The sequence below is a fragment of the Ochotona curzoniae genome, unplaced genomic scaffold (genome assembly GCF_017591425.1).
Source record: "Ochotona curzoniae isolate NIBS_2020 unplaced genomic scaffold, NIBS_Ocur_1.0 scaffold_4683, whole genome shotgun sequence".
Classification (NCBI taxonomy): Eukaryota; Metazoa; Chordata; class Mammalia; order Lagomorpha; family Ochotonidae; genus Ochotona; species Ochotona curzoniae.
The window spans coordinates 28,118,099-28,133,999 of record NW_024467121.1 but is presented as its reverse complement, the minus strand read 5'-3'; the positions used below and the strand labels follow the sequence as shown (position 1 = coordinate 28,133,999).

Sequence of the window (15,901 nt, the reverse complement as noted above, 5' to 3'; positions counted from 1 at the left end):
TTGGCGAAATGCTCAAATTTCTTTTCTCAGCAAGGATAGTCAGTACCACAATTTGCATTTAGAGCCATCCAGTGATTCAAACTTCTATTTTCTTATACTTTATTGCAATTTCTTGTTGCATTAGGCTTAATTTCTTTTGTGTGTGCTCGTATTGTAGTTTTTTTTTTTTTTTTTAAGTTACAGATTGAGGCACAGAGGTGGGAGGGGAGAGAAATGAGAGAGGAAGGAGAGAGGGAGAAAGGGAGGGAAGAAGTGCGAGAGCAGGGGAGAGAGAAAAACAGAGAGAAAGAGAGAGAGAGAGAGAGAGAGAGCAAGCACTTCCACCAGCCTTGTTCGCTTCCTAATGCTCAGGAATAGGCTAGCCCAGCAGAAGCAGGAAGCCAGGAGCTTCATCTGAGTTGTCCATGTGAGTGCAGGGACCCAAGGACTTGGGCCATCTTCCGCTGCTTTTCTGCACATTAACAGGGAGCTGGATCGGAAGTGGAGCAGCCAGACAGGAACCATCATGACAGGTAGTGTCTTAATCCCCTGCCCCATGATGCCTTCCACAGGCATCTGCATTTCCAGTCCAGACCCAAGCCTCCTGTTTGGCACTGCTTTGTCTGACACAGACGCCCACCAAACATGCTGAATGAATTTGTTAAACTGTTACACATCCAAACCGTGCAGCTTATGTGTATTATCTGTGAAAAGCATGATACACTGAATCGAAACGTTAAAGGATTCCTACTTGGACGGCGAAGAAACGGAATTCAAGTTGAAAAGACCATGCTCTGGGTACCCTTTACTTGGAAATGGCGCACCCAGTGCGCCGAGTGAAAGGTAATTCTCCGTGGGATCCGAAGAGCTGCAGAAGTTAGTGCTGCAGCCCCGGTCGTTGAGGAAGGAGCGCAATGCCTAGGGTGTGAGTCCAGAAGCCGCAGGTGCCTGGGCTGAGTGGCCCCAACAAGGCGCAGGTGGAAGGCTTTGCGCTCACCGGCTGCGCGCTGGCCCTTGATACCCAGCACAGCCAGTAAGCGGCGCTGAGCCTCGGGTTTGGCGGCCCGGAGAAGCGGGTTGCGGATTACCTGCAGCACTGGGGAGCGGGCGAGCTCCTCCCCGCCTGCCTGTCCGCCCCCACTTCCCACCCCCACTCCGCGGCACTAACCCGGCTTCGCCGGCTCGGCGCACTCGCTCGGAGGTGCCGGGGCCGAGCGCATCGCCGGCTGCGGGCAGCGAGCGCGGCGGGGCTTGCGCGGCCGCCTCCCCGCGTCCTCTCGGCCGGGCCGCCTTCCTCCCGCACGGTGCGGCCGGGAGGCCCCGCGCCTCGGCAGTCCCCGCGCTCCCACGCCGCCTCTTCGGCTCTGCAGGCGGGGACCTCCTGCCGTTCGGTACCCAGCAGCGCAGCCTCTTCCGCCCCCGACTCTCGGCCGCCGCGGGGCTCCGCAAGGCTCAGCAGGAGTCAGCCTCGGCGAGAAGGCGCGGAGCCATGGCTGATGGGGGTGAAGGCGAGGATGAGATCCAGTTCCTGCGAACTGTAAGCGCCGCGCTTCGCGCGTTCTCCCCGGGGAAGGGGACGCCAGGGCAGTCACTTGCAGGGTCTGGGCAGAGTGATAGCGGACGGCGGGACGCGCCGGCGGGGCGGGGGTGCTGGCTGGGCGATGCGGTTGGAGCCGGCATCTCCAAGTGTGTGCAGGTGTGCGTGGTGGGCTAGGGGAGGGACGCGTGTCTGTGCACGCGTGTGGAAAGCCAGGGATCGGAGCGCGGCGAGCCGGCGGCAGGCGCCCAGCCTGGATCCCGGGGCACTGGATCCTCGCAGCCTGTTCCGCGGAAGAGCGTGCACCTCCGGGGGAAGGGCAGCCCATGGGGGCGCGGGGGCTAGCGGGGACTGGTTGTCACCGGGGATGAGCCCTGCCGCGCCGTTTCTCGAAGACATCGCTTGGGGTACTTGGCAGAGGGAGCGCGCCTGCCCGCCCAGAGCTGGGGTGGTGGTGGCGACAGCAGTTGGTGGCTGTGGTGCAGGACCCTGAGATTTCCTCTAACTCCAGGGTGGTGCAAGCGTGGCCGCCCGCAGAACACGGAACCCATGAGCAGCGAGTGTGTGGTGTGTGTGAGCGCGTGAGCGTGCGCGGGTGGGGAGACATCGCGAACGTGTTGTTCTTTAAATGCTGGCTTATTGAATGCCGAGCGCAGCGAAGTGCGTGCCTGTGTGTAAGGGCAGGGTGGCTGCCTGGATTTTCTACCCTGGGTAGGGCAGGGAAGGCTCTACACTAGAACAGTTCTTTTTTTTTTTTTTTTTTTTTTTGCCTAAGTACCTCTTGGCACCGCTTCAGCCTGCCTCTTTCTGATTTGTTCAAACACTGCAGATACTTCCCAGGCGGAGGCACTGCTCACCTCCAAGCTGGGACTGGGGCGGAAGGAGGGGGGTGTCTCTTGGACGCGAGCAAATAGCCCCAACTTCGCGTTAGGCATAAGCCAGTTAGCCTTGTCAGCATCCTCCCAGCCGAAGCCTCTCCACCACTGTCCCCTCCCGGAAGGATATTCCTTCCCGTGCAGGATTCCCACGACCCTCAGGCGCGGGACTGCGGCTCCTGCTGCTATTTCTCTCTTGGGCAGAGTAAAGATGCTACAGCCAATTACAGCTGCCTCCATACAAATCGGAAAGACACTTGGATTTTGAAGTATTATCAGCAGGGTAACTTTTAGGTGTGAAAATTGCCTTGGTGATGTATTTGGGTTCTGACCGAGTGACAGTAGTACATCCACACTTGTGAAGGCCCACTCTCTCCTTTGGCTCCTTGTCGTCTTTGTGTGTGTGTGTGTGTGTGTGTGTGTGCGTGTGTATGTGTGGGAGAGATAATAATGTGTGCATAAAGAGCCGTGGAAACAAGCACTGAAAAATAAAATCCGGAGTATGGATATCAGATGGGGCATGCTGGCAACTGCAGTTTAGGCACTGTTTATGCTGTTGGAGGGAATACTGGCCCAAGATCCAGCTTTCAAGAGCTTGTTGCCGAATATCTTGCTCATGGGTAATATTTTAAGCTTGCTAGTCATAGTTTTTTTTCCCCTAAAAAAATTAAAGAACATTTTAGTTCGTTGCTGAATAATTTTTAAATTCAATTTTTTTTTTTTTTTTTATCAACCTCCAGGGGGGTTAAAATTAGCCTGGAATCTGGGAAGGCTTGTGCACTCACTCCAGGGCTTCCTGGAGGCTCCGGTGTTAAGCCCGGCTCATGGAGGTGGTGTTATCAGAATGCTTAATGGGGACTGAGCTATTGTGCTTGCTGGTGAGGTTTTGCACATATAAAGTCATGTTAACTTTGTGCCACTTGACAGCTGCCCGTCAGCTGGGGCAACACCTTTGATAAGTGGGTCCTGGGGAGAGATCTGGCAGTTCCAGACTGAGATTTTGCTTTTAATAAAACAGCCGGAGGTTGTTGCGCTGAAGATAAATGACCTTGAAGGAGGTAGCACAGTGAGGCAGGAGAATTTTTTTTTCTTGTTGTTTTAACATTAGTGTCTGAAAGGAAAACATGACTGGTCTTCAACATTTTATAATTCTAATTCGGAAATTCTCAGACCCTTTCCCGGCCCCTCTGCGTGCCGCCCTTCATCCTTTCCGTTTTGTTCTCTTAACCTGAGAATGTTGCTGGTTCAGAAACGTTAATGGGGTAACAGAATGTGGTTCTCACACCCTATTCGACCCATTTTATATAGAGCATTTATTTATTGTGGGCAATCTTGTCAATGTGAGTTGTTGTTGTTTTTAAGCAAATAGTTCAAGGAATATTAAGAATGTGTACCTCCTGATCAAATAGTCGTAAATCAAGGACGTCCCGATGGTAACGAGTGAAGCTGTTGTGTAAGAAAAAGAGTACTGCACGGCATCAAGACATGGTGGTTGTGAAGTTGACTGCACATTTCCTGTGTTCTAATTAGGGTATCCTGATGATTGTGTTTGGTGGATCCCTGTCTGCTGGATTGGTATTCAGCACTCCAGCACACTGAGGCCGATTTCTCTCCACTGATCTCAGCTTTTTCTTTCTCCTTCTTCTAACATGATTCTGAGATCACTGTCAAGAAAAGTTGAGGAGCTATCATTCATCCGCTGTCCCCATGAGTTATGCTTGCTGCTGAAAATCTGAAGATTAACTCTTCAGTTATGGAGTGATTTTGTTACTGTTGGTTGTAGCGGCCCCCTCTTCCTCCTCTGCTCCGTCGTGCTGTGGCTTCCAAGCCTGGCACCTTTCCTTGCAAGTGGTTATGCTGATGAACAATCATGTTTGGGTCAGTGACTGCTCCCCAGCTGGAGACATGCCCACTCCAGTGTGTAGTCTTTAGAGAGAGACTGAGGCTGTGCTGGGGCATTCGCTTGGTACATCCTCAGCCCGTAATGGATTTGTTGACTGTCATATACAAACATATCTATGATTTGGAATGTGGTTTATTTTACTTTAAAATCTTAATAACTGGCCTATGTATATTGAATTATAATTTTATATGTAAAAACATGGGTCTTTTACTTGCAGTCTCTCCTATTTCCAAGTGACTTTTGAATTCTATATAAGGTGTTCCCTGACCTTTCAAAAGCCAGGATATGAGATGACCTTGACCAAGGATTCTTTCTTCTGAGTACTTTGCCTTTCATAGATTGGTGCAAGCATGGTTGAATTCCTCTTGGGATGTACCATGTAGTTTTCTGTTATGCATGGCTCCAGGCTTAACACTTAGTCTTGGCTATAGAAATTATTGTGATGGGAACGCTTACAGTCTTCCTCTGTGCTTCCATTGTAGAACAAACTTCCACTATAAATTTCTTCCCAGTGCTTATACACTTTACTGTCTGGCGACAAGAAGCGCCTTTCAAAGTGGTTGTCGATTAAGAGTAATTATAATGAGGAACTGATGCCATCACACAACACTGAGTTAGGTTGCGGGGAAATGACCCTCATTTGCAGAGGTACCGGAAGGTTAATGGTATGAAATCAACAGCTCAGCAGTGCAGAATAGGATTAGAATTCCTATCTTCTAGGAGTAATATCTTCTTCAGGAGAGAAAGGCTGCTTTCTCCACCTTTCAGGTATTCGCTAGATGTGCAGCACCCAGGGATCGCAGTGTTCTCGGCCGTGGGAATGTCAGAGTGCAGAAGAGAGGCGTGAGTGGTGCGCTAAGGAAGCCACGAGGAGCTTTAGACAAGTGTACTGCACTGGGGTCTCGAGAAACTGATAGGAAGCCCACCTAGGCTTACAGCAGCAAGCTCTTTTCTTACTTAGAAATCTGTGTGCACACATTGGCAGAAATGGCAAGAACTAAAACATTTAGGGCACTGATGTATTTGGCATTCCTTTCATTTGTATTTTTGACCATAGACAAGTGGTTTTTTTGCTTGTTTATGTAATCAAGGCTGAGTTGCTCATGGAAGGATTCCTCAGCACAGGGTGACTTGCTTCTGTCAATAGCTTTTGGGGTGAAGAGGGAAAGAAGCTGGCACATACATCTCTACCCTGAAATTCTGACATTATGAGAAGTTTGTTAATACAGCAGAACGTTTGTTGAGCACCTTCTGAATACGTGGTATGATATTCATGTTAAGCAAGCATCTGAAGTAAGTGCAGGACTGCTTTGCAACCATACACACACAGACGTAGAGACTGGCATGGAACAAGTAAAGGGAAAATCATCTTATCTGTATCATACATATGCTTTGTGACTGTCAGCGTCCGGCTCTCTAATGGTGCAGATAAGGAAACTGAAACTTGTAATAATAATAGTGCCATGTCACACTCTGGGTTATGGCATAGTGTAATGTGAAGTGTGTGAAAATCTCTGAAAATTTGCCCCAAAAAGTCATTTGTCAGCACATCATTCTTTGTAGAGTAGGTTAAAGCCCTCTTGTCCTCACTTGGGCTGTCACAGGATGCCCCCTCCAAATCTGTCCTCCTGTCCCTCAGAAAGGTTTCTCTTCTTTCTAAAGATAGGGTCCCTCGCACGACCTAGGTGCTGATTTAGGATGGAAATTCATCCTCTCTCTCTCTTTTTTTTCTTTTGTGCTTGTGCTTCCTGGTTTAGCTTGAAGCATGCTAATTTCTCCCACCGTAAAACATGTTTATTTGACTCTTGTACAGCTCAACTCCTTCATGGCTGGTCTGCACTGTGCTTTGTAATTACTTAGCGCTTCTTGTTAGCATCCCTTCCCTGGATGTTTCCAGTGATTTCTTTCCTGCCAAATGTGAGTGTCCTTCTCTGTCCCTGATCTCATAGATCCCTTCTCAAACTCTAAGACTGATTCTCTCTCGCTCTTTTAAAATATTTTCATTTGAAAGGCAGATTTTACAGAGAGAGAAGGAGAGTTGGAGAAGAAGGCTGGTTTGTACCCCAAATGGCCTCAGTGGTTGGAGCTGAGCCAATCTAAAGCCAGGAGTCAGAAGCTTCTTCCCAGTCTCCCGTGTGGATGTAGGATCCTAAGACTTTGGGCCGTCCTCTGCTGCTTTCCCAGGCTATAATCAGAGAGCTGGATGGGAAGTGGAGCAGCCAGGTCATGAACCGGTGCCCATGTGGGATGCCGGTGCCACAGGGCGGAGGATTAGCAGTGCCAGCGTCCTGATCCTCTCTTTTGAAGCTACTCTGCTTGGCTTTGGAGACAACATGTCATATTCTTTCAGGGTTCTTTTTGTTCTTTCTTCTCCAAGTCTGTGACTATCCCAACAGATTCTATCATACTTCCTGTTCTGACTGATCTATCCTCGAGGGTTCAGATCTTCTGGATAATAGAGTTGAAAACAACTTTCAACTCTGAGAGGCACAAAGGTGAATACAGCTTTATTTTTCTTTTAAAAAATTTTGTATTATTTTTTTTTTTTCAAAAAGAAGAGTTGAGAAGAGTGAGGAAGAGGTAGAGTTATTGGTTTACCCCTCAAATGCCTGCAGCTGCTGGGCTGACCTGAAGCCAGGAGCTAGGAGCCTCATCCCTGTCCCCGATGTGGGTGCAGGGTCCCAAGGCCCTGGGCCATCCTCAATTGCCTTTCTAGGCCACAAACAGGAAGCTGGATGGGAATTGGAGCAGCTGGGACGTGAACCAGTGCCCACATGGGATCCTAGCACATGCAAGGTGAGGATTCAGCCCATAGGCTATTGTGCCAGGCCCATTGGGTTTTTGAAGTGGCTCTTCTTGCTGCTGGCTGCTGGTTGTGACATTGCCAGTCCAAGTTCTTGCTTAGAAATACCAGTATGACCCTCACCTTCAGATGACCTGTGTCTGAGGCCACATCCAACCAGTACCTCACAATGAACTGGGCAACATTTTCATATCCTTTGTAATATGGAATGCAGTTACACAGATCAGCGGAATTACTGAAGGTTACATGATAGAATTAAAATGAAAAATCTGTTGTAATATGTAGCTCATGGTAGGTGACAAATTTGGTAATTTAGCTATTTATTTATTCTTTTTCCATCATATTTGTTTGTCATCATTTTCCATCACTCAGACCACAGCACCACAGTGCTTGTTCCAGTTAGCTTCAACAAATCGGCAAAATCCTCCTGCCATCTTAATCCTCTTAAAATTGTACTTGCTGTACTTATTCCTGCCACAGCCAATCTCACTTCTCTACTTCACTTGTGACCTTTATTAACTTCCTTTTGATGCCTTGGATAAATTTTCTACCAGCTTTCACACCAGTCAATTCCAGCTTTGCTTTATCTGTCCCTCTTTTGAGTCATCCAGGTGTTACCACACATGTGCTCACATACTTGCGGTTAATTCCCTAATGGTCCATGAGTAGGTTAGGACAAACTTGGGAGATCAGTTTTTCATGGCATTTAGCACAATGCTGGCTGTAAGGATCCATCTGAGAAGTTTTCTGGAAGGTAGAAGCTTGGGGCAGGAGAAAAGACTGATGTCTTTCCCTAAATTCAATGTGAAGACCACTTGAATGCACTCAGATCCAGAGAGAGGGAAAATTAAAGGGAGATAGGCAGACAGCAGGGACAAGAGAGTGGAAGAAAATCCTTGCCTGAGACAGATTAGAAAGGCTGGTGGGTGGAATTCTGTTGGGGGATAGGACGGAAGGGAAAGTGTTGGCAGCCACTGTGGGAGGTCTCAGTGGTTCCTGGACCTGTGGGAGAGGGTATCTGGTCTTGGGCTTGAGTGGGAGATTTGGGAGAAGAAAGTTACAGTCACCGAGGTGTGTGAGCTCAGGAGAGGAAGAGAATAAGGACTCCGTGACTCTGAGTGATGACTGCTGCCCTTGAGAGTCCTGGGCTCATGTGAACTTCATGGGAAAGGCTCCTCTCAGAGCCATGAGATGACTTCCAGAACCTTGCAGGGACATGCCATTTTGGCACTGTTTCCACTTGCTCATGAGGAGATCACTGTGGGGACCCTGCCGATGGAGGTTGGGTTGGTGATGTTGGGGTTGTTGGGGTCATATAAAAGTTGTTTTGGGAAAGGTGGAATGGCAGCCCCATTGTTACATTGATGATCCTGGGGTGAGTCAGGCTCAAACTCATGTTGGAATAGTGAGCAAAACCTTGTTCTTGGACTGAGGTCCTTAGGAAATCTCATCCTGGTGGATCACAGGTCAGTCAGCCAAATCCTAGTGAACTGGTTTGCCCATCCTCTATACTGAAGTGCTTCTCAGGCTTCTTGTTACTACTTTCTGGTTGGTGAAGATGTGACCTGTGATTCTAGAGTTTCCTAAAGTATCACAGTTGACCTTGAGCCTGATGGAACATGTGCTTCATGCGCCACAGATTCTGTGTCCCAGTGAAACTTCCATGGTGTTCCTGCTGCAATGAGATGGAGATCTCAAGTTTTCCCTGTTAGCACTCAGGAGGGTCTAGACCCTGCCCATGCCACTTGTCACCCAAACAGGGCTTTCCCTCTAAGGAAGGGCACCAGCATGTGTGCCAAAGCAAAACATCCTTCTCTTTGGTTGACTGAACCAAGGGACCTGTTGATGATGAAGATCTGCCAGGTTAGCAAAAGAAAATTTTCAAGCTAGTGAGGAAGCCAAGCCATGCAGGGCAAGTAAGTCAAACAGTAGCGAGTATTATAGGAGCTCAGAGGCTGCAAGGGCCTTGGTGGGTCTTGCTAGGTTGGGGCAGGAATGAACACACACTTATTCACCCCGGGCACTTGGTCTGAAGCATACAGTGGAGACCCAGGTGTGATTGGGCCAGGGATGCAGGCTCGCTCATCCGTCACTGAAGTGGAAAGAACAACTCCCTGTGGCCATTCAGTTTTTCTACAATGAAAACTGTTCTTGCAAAACTTTAAAATTTGAGGGACTTAAATACTGGTTTTGCACATTTGTTACACTTCTAATACAATTTTTAATCATTTTCTTCTCAATTTAGAATCTGATTCAAGGTGTTCTAAGGAACCCATGAGTTCCTTTTATATTTAATGCATAACAATATAGCAATAATATAGATATTTTAAGGGGTCTGAAAACTGCATGAAATGCAAATCTTTCATCTTTAGTGAATACAGTTATTATTAAAATGAATACTAAAAATCTCAGGGTGTTTAGGGTCATTAATAGTTGTCATGTTTCCACAACAGATTTATGGTTATTTAACACAAACCAGTGTGACCTAAATTCTTTTAGTTGTCGCTAGAGTTCGTGTTTGAGATGCAATATTTTCTTTTGTTTTTAAAGATTGATTTTTATTGCAAAGTTAGATGTATAGAAAGGAGGAGAGAGAGGAAGATCTTCCATTCGATGGTTTACTCACCAAGTGGCCACAACAGCCCTAGCTGAGCTGATCCAAAACCAGGAGCCAGGAGTCTTTCCCAAGTCTCCCACATGGGTGCAGGGTTCCAAGGCTTTGTGCCATCCTCGACTGCTTTCCCAGGCCACAAGCAGGGAGCTGGATAGGAAGTGGGGCTGTTGGGCTTAGAACCAGCGCCCATATGGGATCCTGGCACATTCAAGGTGAGGACTTTAGCTGCTTGGCTACCATACCAGGCCCAAGAGGCAAAATTTTCATAGAGAGGGTATAGAAATGTGTGTGCACGTTCATGCGCGCACACACACACAGACACACACACACAGACACACATACACACACCATTGTTCCTTGTTCCTTTTACCAAATTTTGACTCTGAGGTGAAATACTTTTCAGTTCACTTGTGGTGATGTGAATTGTTGGTTTCTGTCACCACTTTGAGATCTTTGGGATTTTGGGGGTAAATCCTTTTTTTTTTAAGGGCTAAGCTCCTGGCTCCTGAGTTGGCTGTAAGAGATGTTGTTTGAATAATGACAGTGGCATCTCCATGTGTAGGGAAAATAACATCCACGTGCTTTTGAAGTCATCTGAAGCACTGTGAGGACGCAGTTGAATCGTTCCAGAGGATGACAGAATCCCCTCTCATCTCAGATGCCTGTCACCTCTGAGTGGCGACACTGCTGTGTGGTGGCACTTGGCCAGCACTGGTTTCTATTTTTGCCAACTGCTGCTGTCAACCTTTGTTTCCTCTGGGATAATTTACATGTTTGGCCTACCATATCTTCCCTGAGTACCTTACCTGTGTATTTTGTAAAATTCTTACCGAATTCCTTAGAGGTGGATACCCAGAATGTATGTCACCAGCACACTATTAGACAGCCAGGAAGCTAACCCTGGGACCCACACTCGCCTGAAAGGCTCCCTGCTGTCGCTTTTTGCTGGAGATGGACATGCTTATCACAGTGAGGGGGCTTGAGGCCCGGCTCCTTTCTTCAGGAAATGTCTTCTGTACTTTCCAAAGATTATCCTATAGTACCACTGTCCTGTGGGTTGTTCATCGCGTAATGAGTCTTGTATTTGACGTTTGCAGAATTGAGCTATTCCTGTGAGAAAATAGTTTGCATAGTAAATGTGGAATAGTGCAGTAATGTCCTAGATTTATTTTTGTGGGCAATGCCAGCGTCTCTGCGTACCCTGAGCCGAGCGGAGGGACTAGGGCTATGAGACAGACAAAACAGACTACACACAATGGATCATTCTTGTGAAGAGAATGCCAGTTTATTCAAAGTCAAGCTGCATCTTTATAGTCTGCTTGGCCCCTCCCAGCACTTTCCCAATGCTCAAGCAACACCTAAGCTCCCCCGAGGGGCATGTAAAAAGGGGAAGCAGGAAGGAGGGAACCTGCAGTCAAGCTTGGGGCTAAATGTATCAGGCCGAGATTGCCCATCCTGTTAACACCTTGAAAACCAAGCTAAGCTGTGGAGTTAACCCTTGGGAGACCGGGGCCTACATATTTTGATACTTTAATTCAGGGTGCATGAACTGGGTGGATAGAGCACCTGTAGAGTATAGATACTGGAACAAAAGGATCATACGTGTATCGGATGTCTAGCAATAGAAAGTTCATGGCTTAGTGAAGACTGTGTTCTATGTATATTCAGAGAATAAAGATGAAGAGGTGGAAAACAAATCCATGAGAAGGGATCGATGGCCTACCTCTACGAGATAGAGAAGACCCATTTTATACATACTGTGAAGATGACATGAAAAAGAGTATCTGAAATCTAAAACAGCATGGACAGCCCAGGAACAAAAGTTTTAATGAAATGTCACTTTATTCTCAAGTGCTATAAACTTTATTTTGCAGTTTTTGGAATTTTTGATTAATTTCTTTTTTTAGATTTATTTTTTTTTATTGGAATGTCAGATATACAGAGAGGAGGAGAGACAGAGAGGAAGATCTTCCATCCAAAGATTCACTCCCCAAGTGGCCATAATGGCCAGAGCTGCACCGATAAGAAGCTAGGAGCCAGGAGCCTTTTCCTGGTCTCCCACGCGGGTGCAGGGTCCCAAGGTTTTGGGCTGTCCTGAACTGCTTTTCCAGGCAACAAGCAGGGAGCTGGGTGGGAAGCAGGGTTTCTGGGATTAGAACTGGTGCGCACATGGGATCCTGGTGCATGCAAGGCAGGGACTTTAGCTGCTAGACCACTGCACTGAACCCCATTTATTATTATTATTTTCTGATATAGTTCCATAGGTTCTGGGGTTTCCCTTATCTCTTTCCCAAAATCCCCTCCTCCACACACTGATCTCCTCTGTATGATAATAATAGTATAGTTCTTTATAAACATAAATTCATCATTGCAGACTGGAGAATGGCAGAGTCCAGCATCCTATTGTCAAAGATACAGTAAACAGTTTCATTGGGAGTTCATCTTTGATCTGAAAGTAGACATGCATGCTGCATTGTATACTCACATCTGGATGTGGTAGTCTCTACTACACAGTTACTATACATCCCCTTAAATGAAAAGCCATAACAAATCAACAGCAGGAAGAAAAATAGAAATTTACAATGCATGCTACTCAGTAACTAATGCGTTGCTGAAGAAATGAAAAAGAAAATCAACAACCTTTTTGAAGAAAGTGATGCTACTATATGATCTATGAGTCAGTGAAGATTTTAATAATAGAAAAAAAGCTGTTTTAAAGAAATGAAAATAAAAACAAAAACATAAAATCTGTGAGACATAGTTTCCCCTAACTTTGTTGGTGAGATGGGTCTCCTCTAGGCACAAATTGATGGGTTTTGTTTTTTGATCCAATCTACTGATCTGTGATGTTTGGTTGGTGAGTTTAAGACATTTACATTTGGTGTTAATATGAATGGGTGGTTATTTGGTCCTGTCATTTTACCAATGGATTGTTCAGTGTTTGCTTTAGTCTTCTGATGTTATTTTTCTGGCATATTCTTCATATTAGTTTTGGTTGTTGTGGGTGCTATTCATCTTTTCTGTGAAGAGAATATCTCTGTCATTTGTAGGACAGGTCTGGAAGAGACATATTCTTTGAGCTTTGCTATGGAATAATTTTATTTCATTTTCAAAGACAAAGGAAAAACAGCTGGGAATGTTATTCTGGGCTGAAAATATTTTTGCTTTTAGAATCTGGAGTATGTTGCTCCATTCTCTTCTGGCCTGTAGGATTTCCTGTGAGAGGTCAGCTATGAGTCTGATTACCATTCTTCTATAGGTCAATTAATTTTTTTTTTCACATGCACATTTAAGGATCTTTTCCTAATGTTCAACTGAAGAGAGCTTGATTATCATGTCATGGTGAAGATTGTTTTTGGTCAACCCTGTTGGGAGCTCTGTGTCCCTCCTGGACATTTTTTCACAATTTATTCCCCAGATTAGGGATATTTTCCTTTATTACTTCATTAAATACATTTTGAAGCCCAGCTTCTCTTTCTGCATCTTCTGAAACTCCCATAACTCTTATATTTGGCCTATTGATAGTGTGCTTTAATTCTTGAATACTGTTCTTAGTTTGACTCAGTTCCGCTTCTACCTTTTTGATTGGTTCTTCATTATGGCAAGAAATATCTTCCAATTCTGAGATTCTTTCTTCTGCCTCATTCATTCTATTGTTGAAGTTTTCCACTGAATTTTTAGTTTGCTCCATTGTGTCCTTCATTTCTATTAATTCTGCTTGATTTTGTTTCAGTGTTGCTATTTCATATGTGACATGTTCCTTAAATTCCTTGAACTCCTCTATGTGCTTCTTATTGATAAGAAGTTTTATAACAAGTGTTTTGAATTTTATATCCTCTATTTTCTTGATTATTCCTCATTTAATTCTGAGGTTGGCAAAGCTTTTGTTCCTTTGCAGGGAAGTCTTCAGTAATATTCATTGTACCTCTGTTTCTTCTTTTGTTCTTGGTCGTTGTACTTCTGGTTATCAGATCCTTCTTCTTAGGGCAGGTTTCTAAGCTTTATCACCCACAGGTCTACAGTTTGATCTTACTTGTTGCGTTTGGTACCTAGTTGTTTGTTTGCAGTCTCTTGTGCCACTCCCTCCAGTGAATTTCAGGTCTGGATTCTTGTGTTGTTACGTGTCCAGCAAGATTTCTATAGCTCCAGCTCCTTGCTTACCATTCTTGGCCCCCTGTGATTCAATGCTGTGGCTGCACTATTGTCTGTGTAACTTTTCTCCCACTTCTGGTTGGAGCAGTTCCCAGGATTAGGGAGACCCCGGGTTCCTGAATAACTAGGTTGTTGGTTGTACTGATTTGCCAGAACCTGTTGGCCATTAGGTCTGAGGGCCACCTATACCTATTTTGACCTATAGGATACCAAATTCGGTTTTGTTTTCCCTGTGGGACCAGTGCAATGCACTGAAGTGTAAGTAGGTTTGCTCCCAGCTCAGTGCGTGCACAGCTCACTCTTCTCTGTGCAGGCTTAAAAGTTTTTCCACACTGTATAAAATAGCACCTTATGTGTCACTGGCAGAGTTTGGGATCTGCTGGCTGTTAGGTCTGAGGGCTGCCTGGACCTATTTTGGTGGGAACCTGTAGGATTCCACAATGGTGCAATTCACTGAGCCAGAAATGAGTTCCACAGCCTTTGCCTACCCACACAAAATGTCACCCAGTGCAGCTCTGGTGGGAGTCTGGACTGTGAAATCAACCCTGTTCCTGCACTGCCTATTTAAGGTATACTGCTGTTTCTGTTCCTGGTTGAATCAAACACAGAATCAGAATACAAAGTTCTTTGGGTGGGTTCACCTCCTGAACTCCTGGTAAATTCTCGATCCCACCCGACTGCTGGTGGAGCTGTTTGCTGCTTGCTGACTATCACTGGGGTATTTGGTTACTGCAACATCATACTGTTGTCTCTGTTGTTTTCCTGTGTTCATTAGTAAACAGTAAAAGCAATATTTTAAAGCTCTGTAAGAGTCATGAACCAATAGGGAAGGACAAAACTTTCTGTCATTCTTTTGGGGAACAACAGTTTATTGAAAGATGCTTGGGGCACTTGAAAAATGTAGCAGTAACACGCACACACACTGGCTCACACAGGAAGTTTACTTTCTGATGCTCTTTTCATTATTTTTTACACTCTCATCTCAGTGCCCTTTGATACTGGGCACATTTGACAGTGATGTGTCTCTAAGGATGGTGGCCGTGATTGGAAGTTTTGGTCAGTGTAAAAGTCTAGGCTTGTAGGCTCAGTTAAATGTTTGGAGAACATTTCTTCTTGAGTTACAGACAGACAAAAAGCTGAGATGAAATGTTTCTGACTCATAACTGTCAGAGATGCTTTAAGGATCCATTTCCATGCCTGTCCTTTTTGTGACAGTAAAGGGGCCATCATTTCAGGAAGATAGGATACCATTAGGTGTAAGTGTTCTGCTTTGGCTATAAAGAACTGCATCATTCTAGGAAAAATCTGTAAAATTTGCCCAACTTGTGTCCTACCATGTCAAAAGAGGTTAGGTCAACTGGCGAAGGAGAGAAGTAGAATTGTGTCTTCACACCTGCCTGCACCAACACCTCTTTTTGTTTAGCTCATTCTGCAGTTTTTGTTGGTTGCCTACTGTATGCCAGGTGTTGTGCTGGGGACTAGAACTGAAATATAGCTGAGTTAGTTCCTGCCGTCCGAGAGTTCATTCTGTCTCGGGTGAATGGGATGAGAAAGAAGGACAAATAAAGTATTTTACTACACAGTAGACCTAAGAAGCTGATAGCTGAAAGGACTTTGAGGAGGGATCCCATGGGATGGGCACGATTATCCAGCTTCCCAGGGAAGGCAACATGTATAGTCATGGATTTTCCAGACTAAAAAAGCACTTTAGGAATCATGACCTAATATTTTACAATGAAGGAAGATGAAGCAGTCCAGGCAAGAAAGTCATGATTCATTTGATTTCCAGAATAAATCTATAAAGAAGTTAATTGCATTTATACAGATTAGGAAAGAGGTAAAATGGCTTGTTCAAGGGCAAGTGAAGAGTAAATGATATTGCTGGCCAGCCTGGGTGTTAAAGAGACCTGTTCACTCCTTCCCTCTATCGCTTCCATCATTCTTCTGAGAGATACAAATTATGGAAGACATGGATAAGATAATTAAGAAATTAATTTTGGTTGTCCTGTCTGCCTCCTTCACCAATTTGGATATTTCT

General features: G+C 45.5%; 1 protein-coding gene across 1 annotated transcript in view; it reads left to right on the top strand.

Annotated features, from left to right (window-relative positions):
• Nucleotides 1–1,412: 1,412 nt before the first annotated feature.
• The window catches only part of RYR2 (ryanodine receptor 2), a 603,900-nt gene continuing 589,411 nt past the window's right edge, over nt 1,413–15,901 (top strand). Inside the window, exon 1 of the mRNA XM_040967818.1 lies at nt 1,413–1,516. Coding sequence (XP_040823752.1) covers nt 1,469–1,516 — 48 coding nt within the window. The 5' untranslated portion in view covers nt 1,413–1,468. The remainder of the gene's footprint in view (nt 1,517–15,901) is intronic.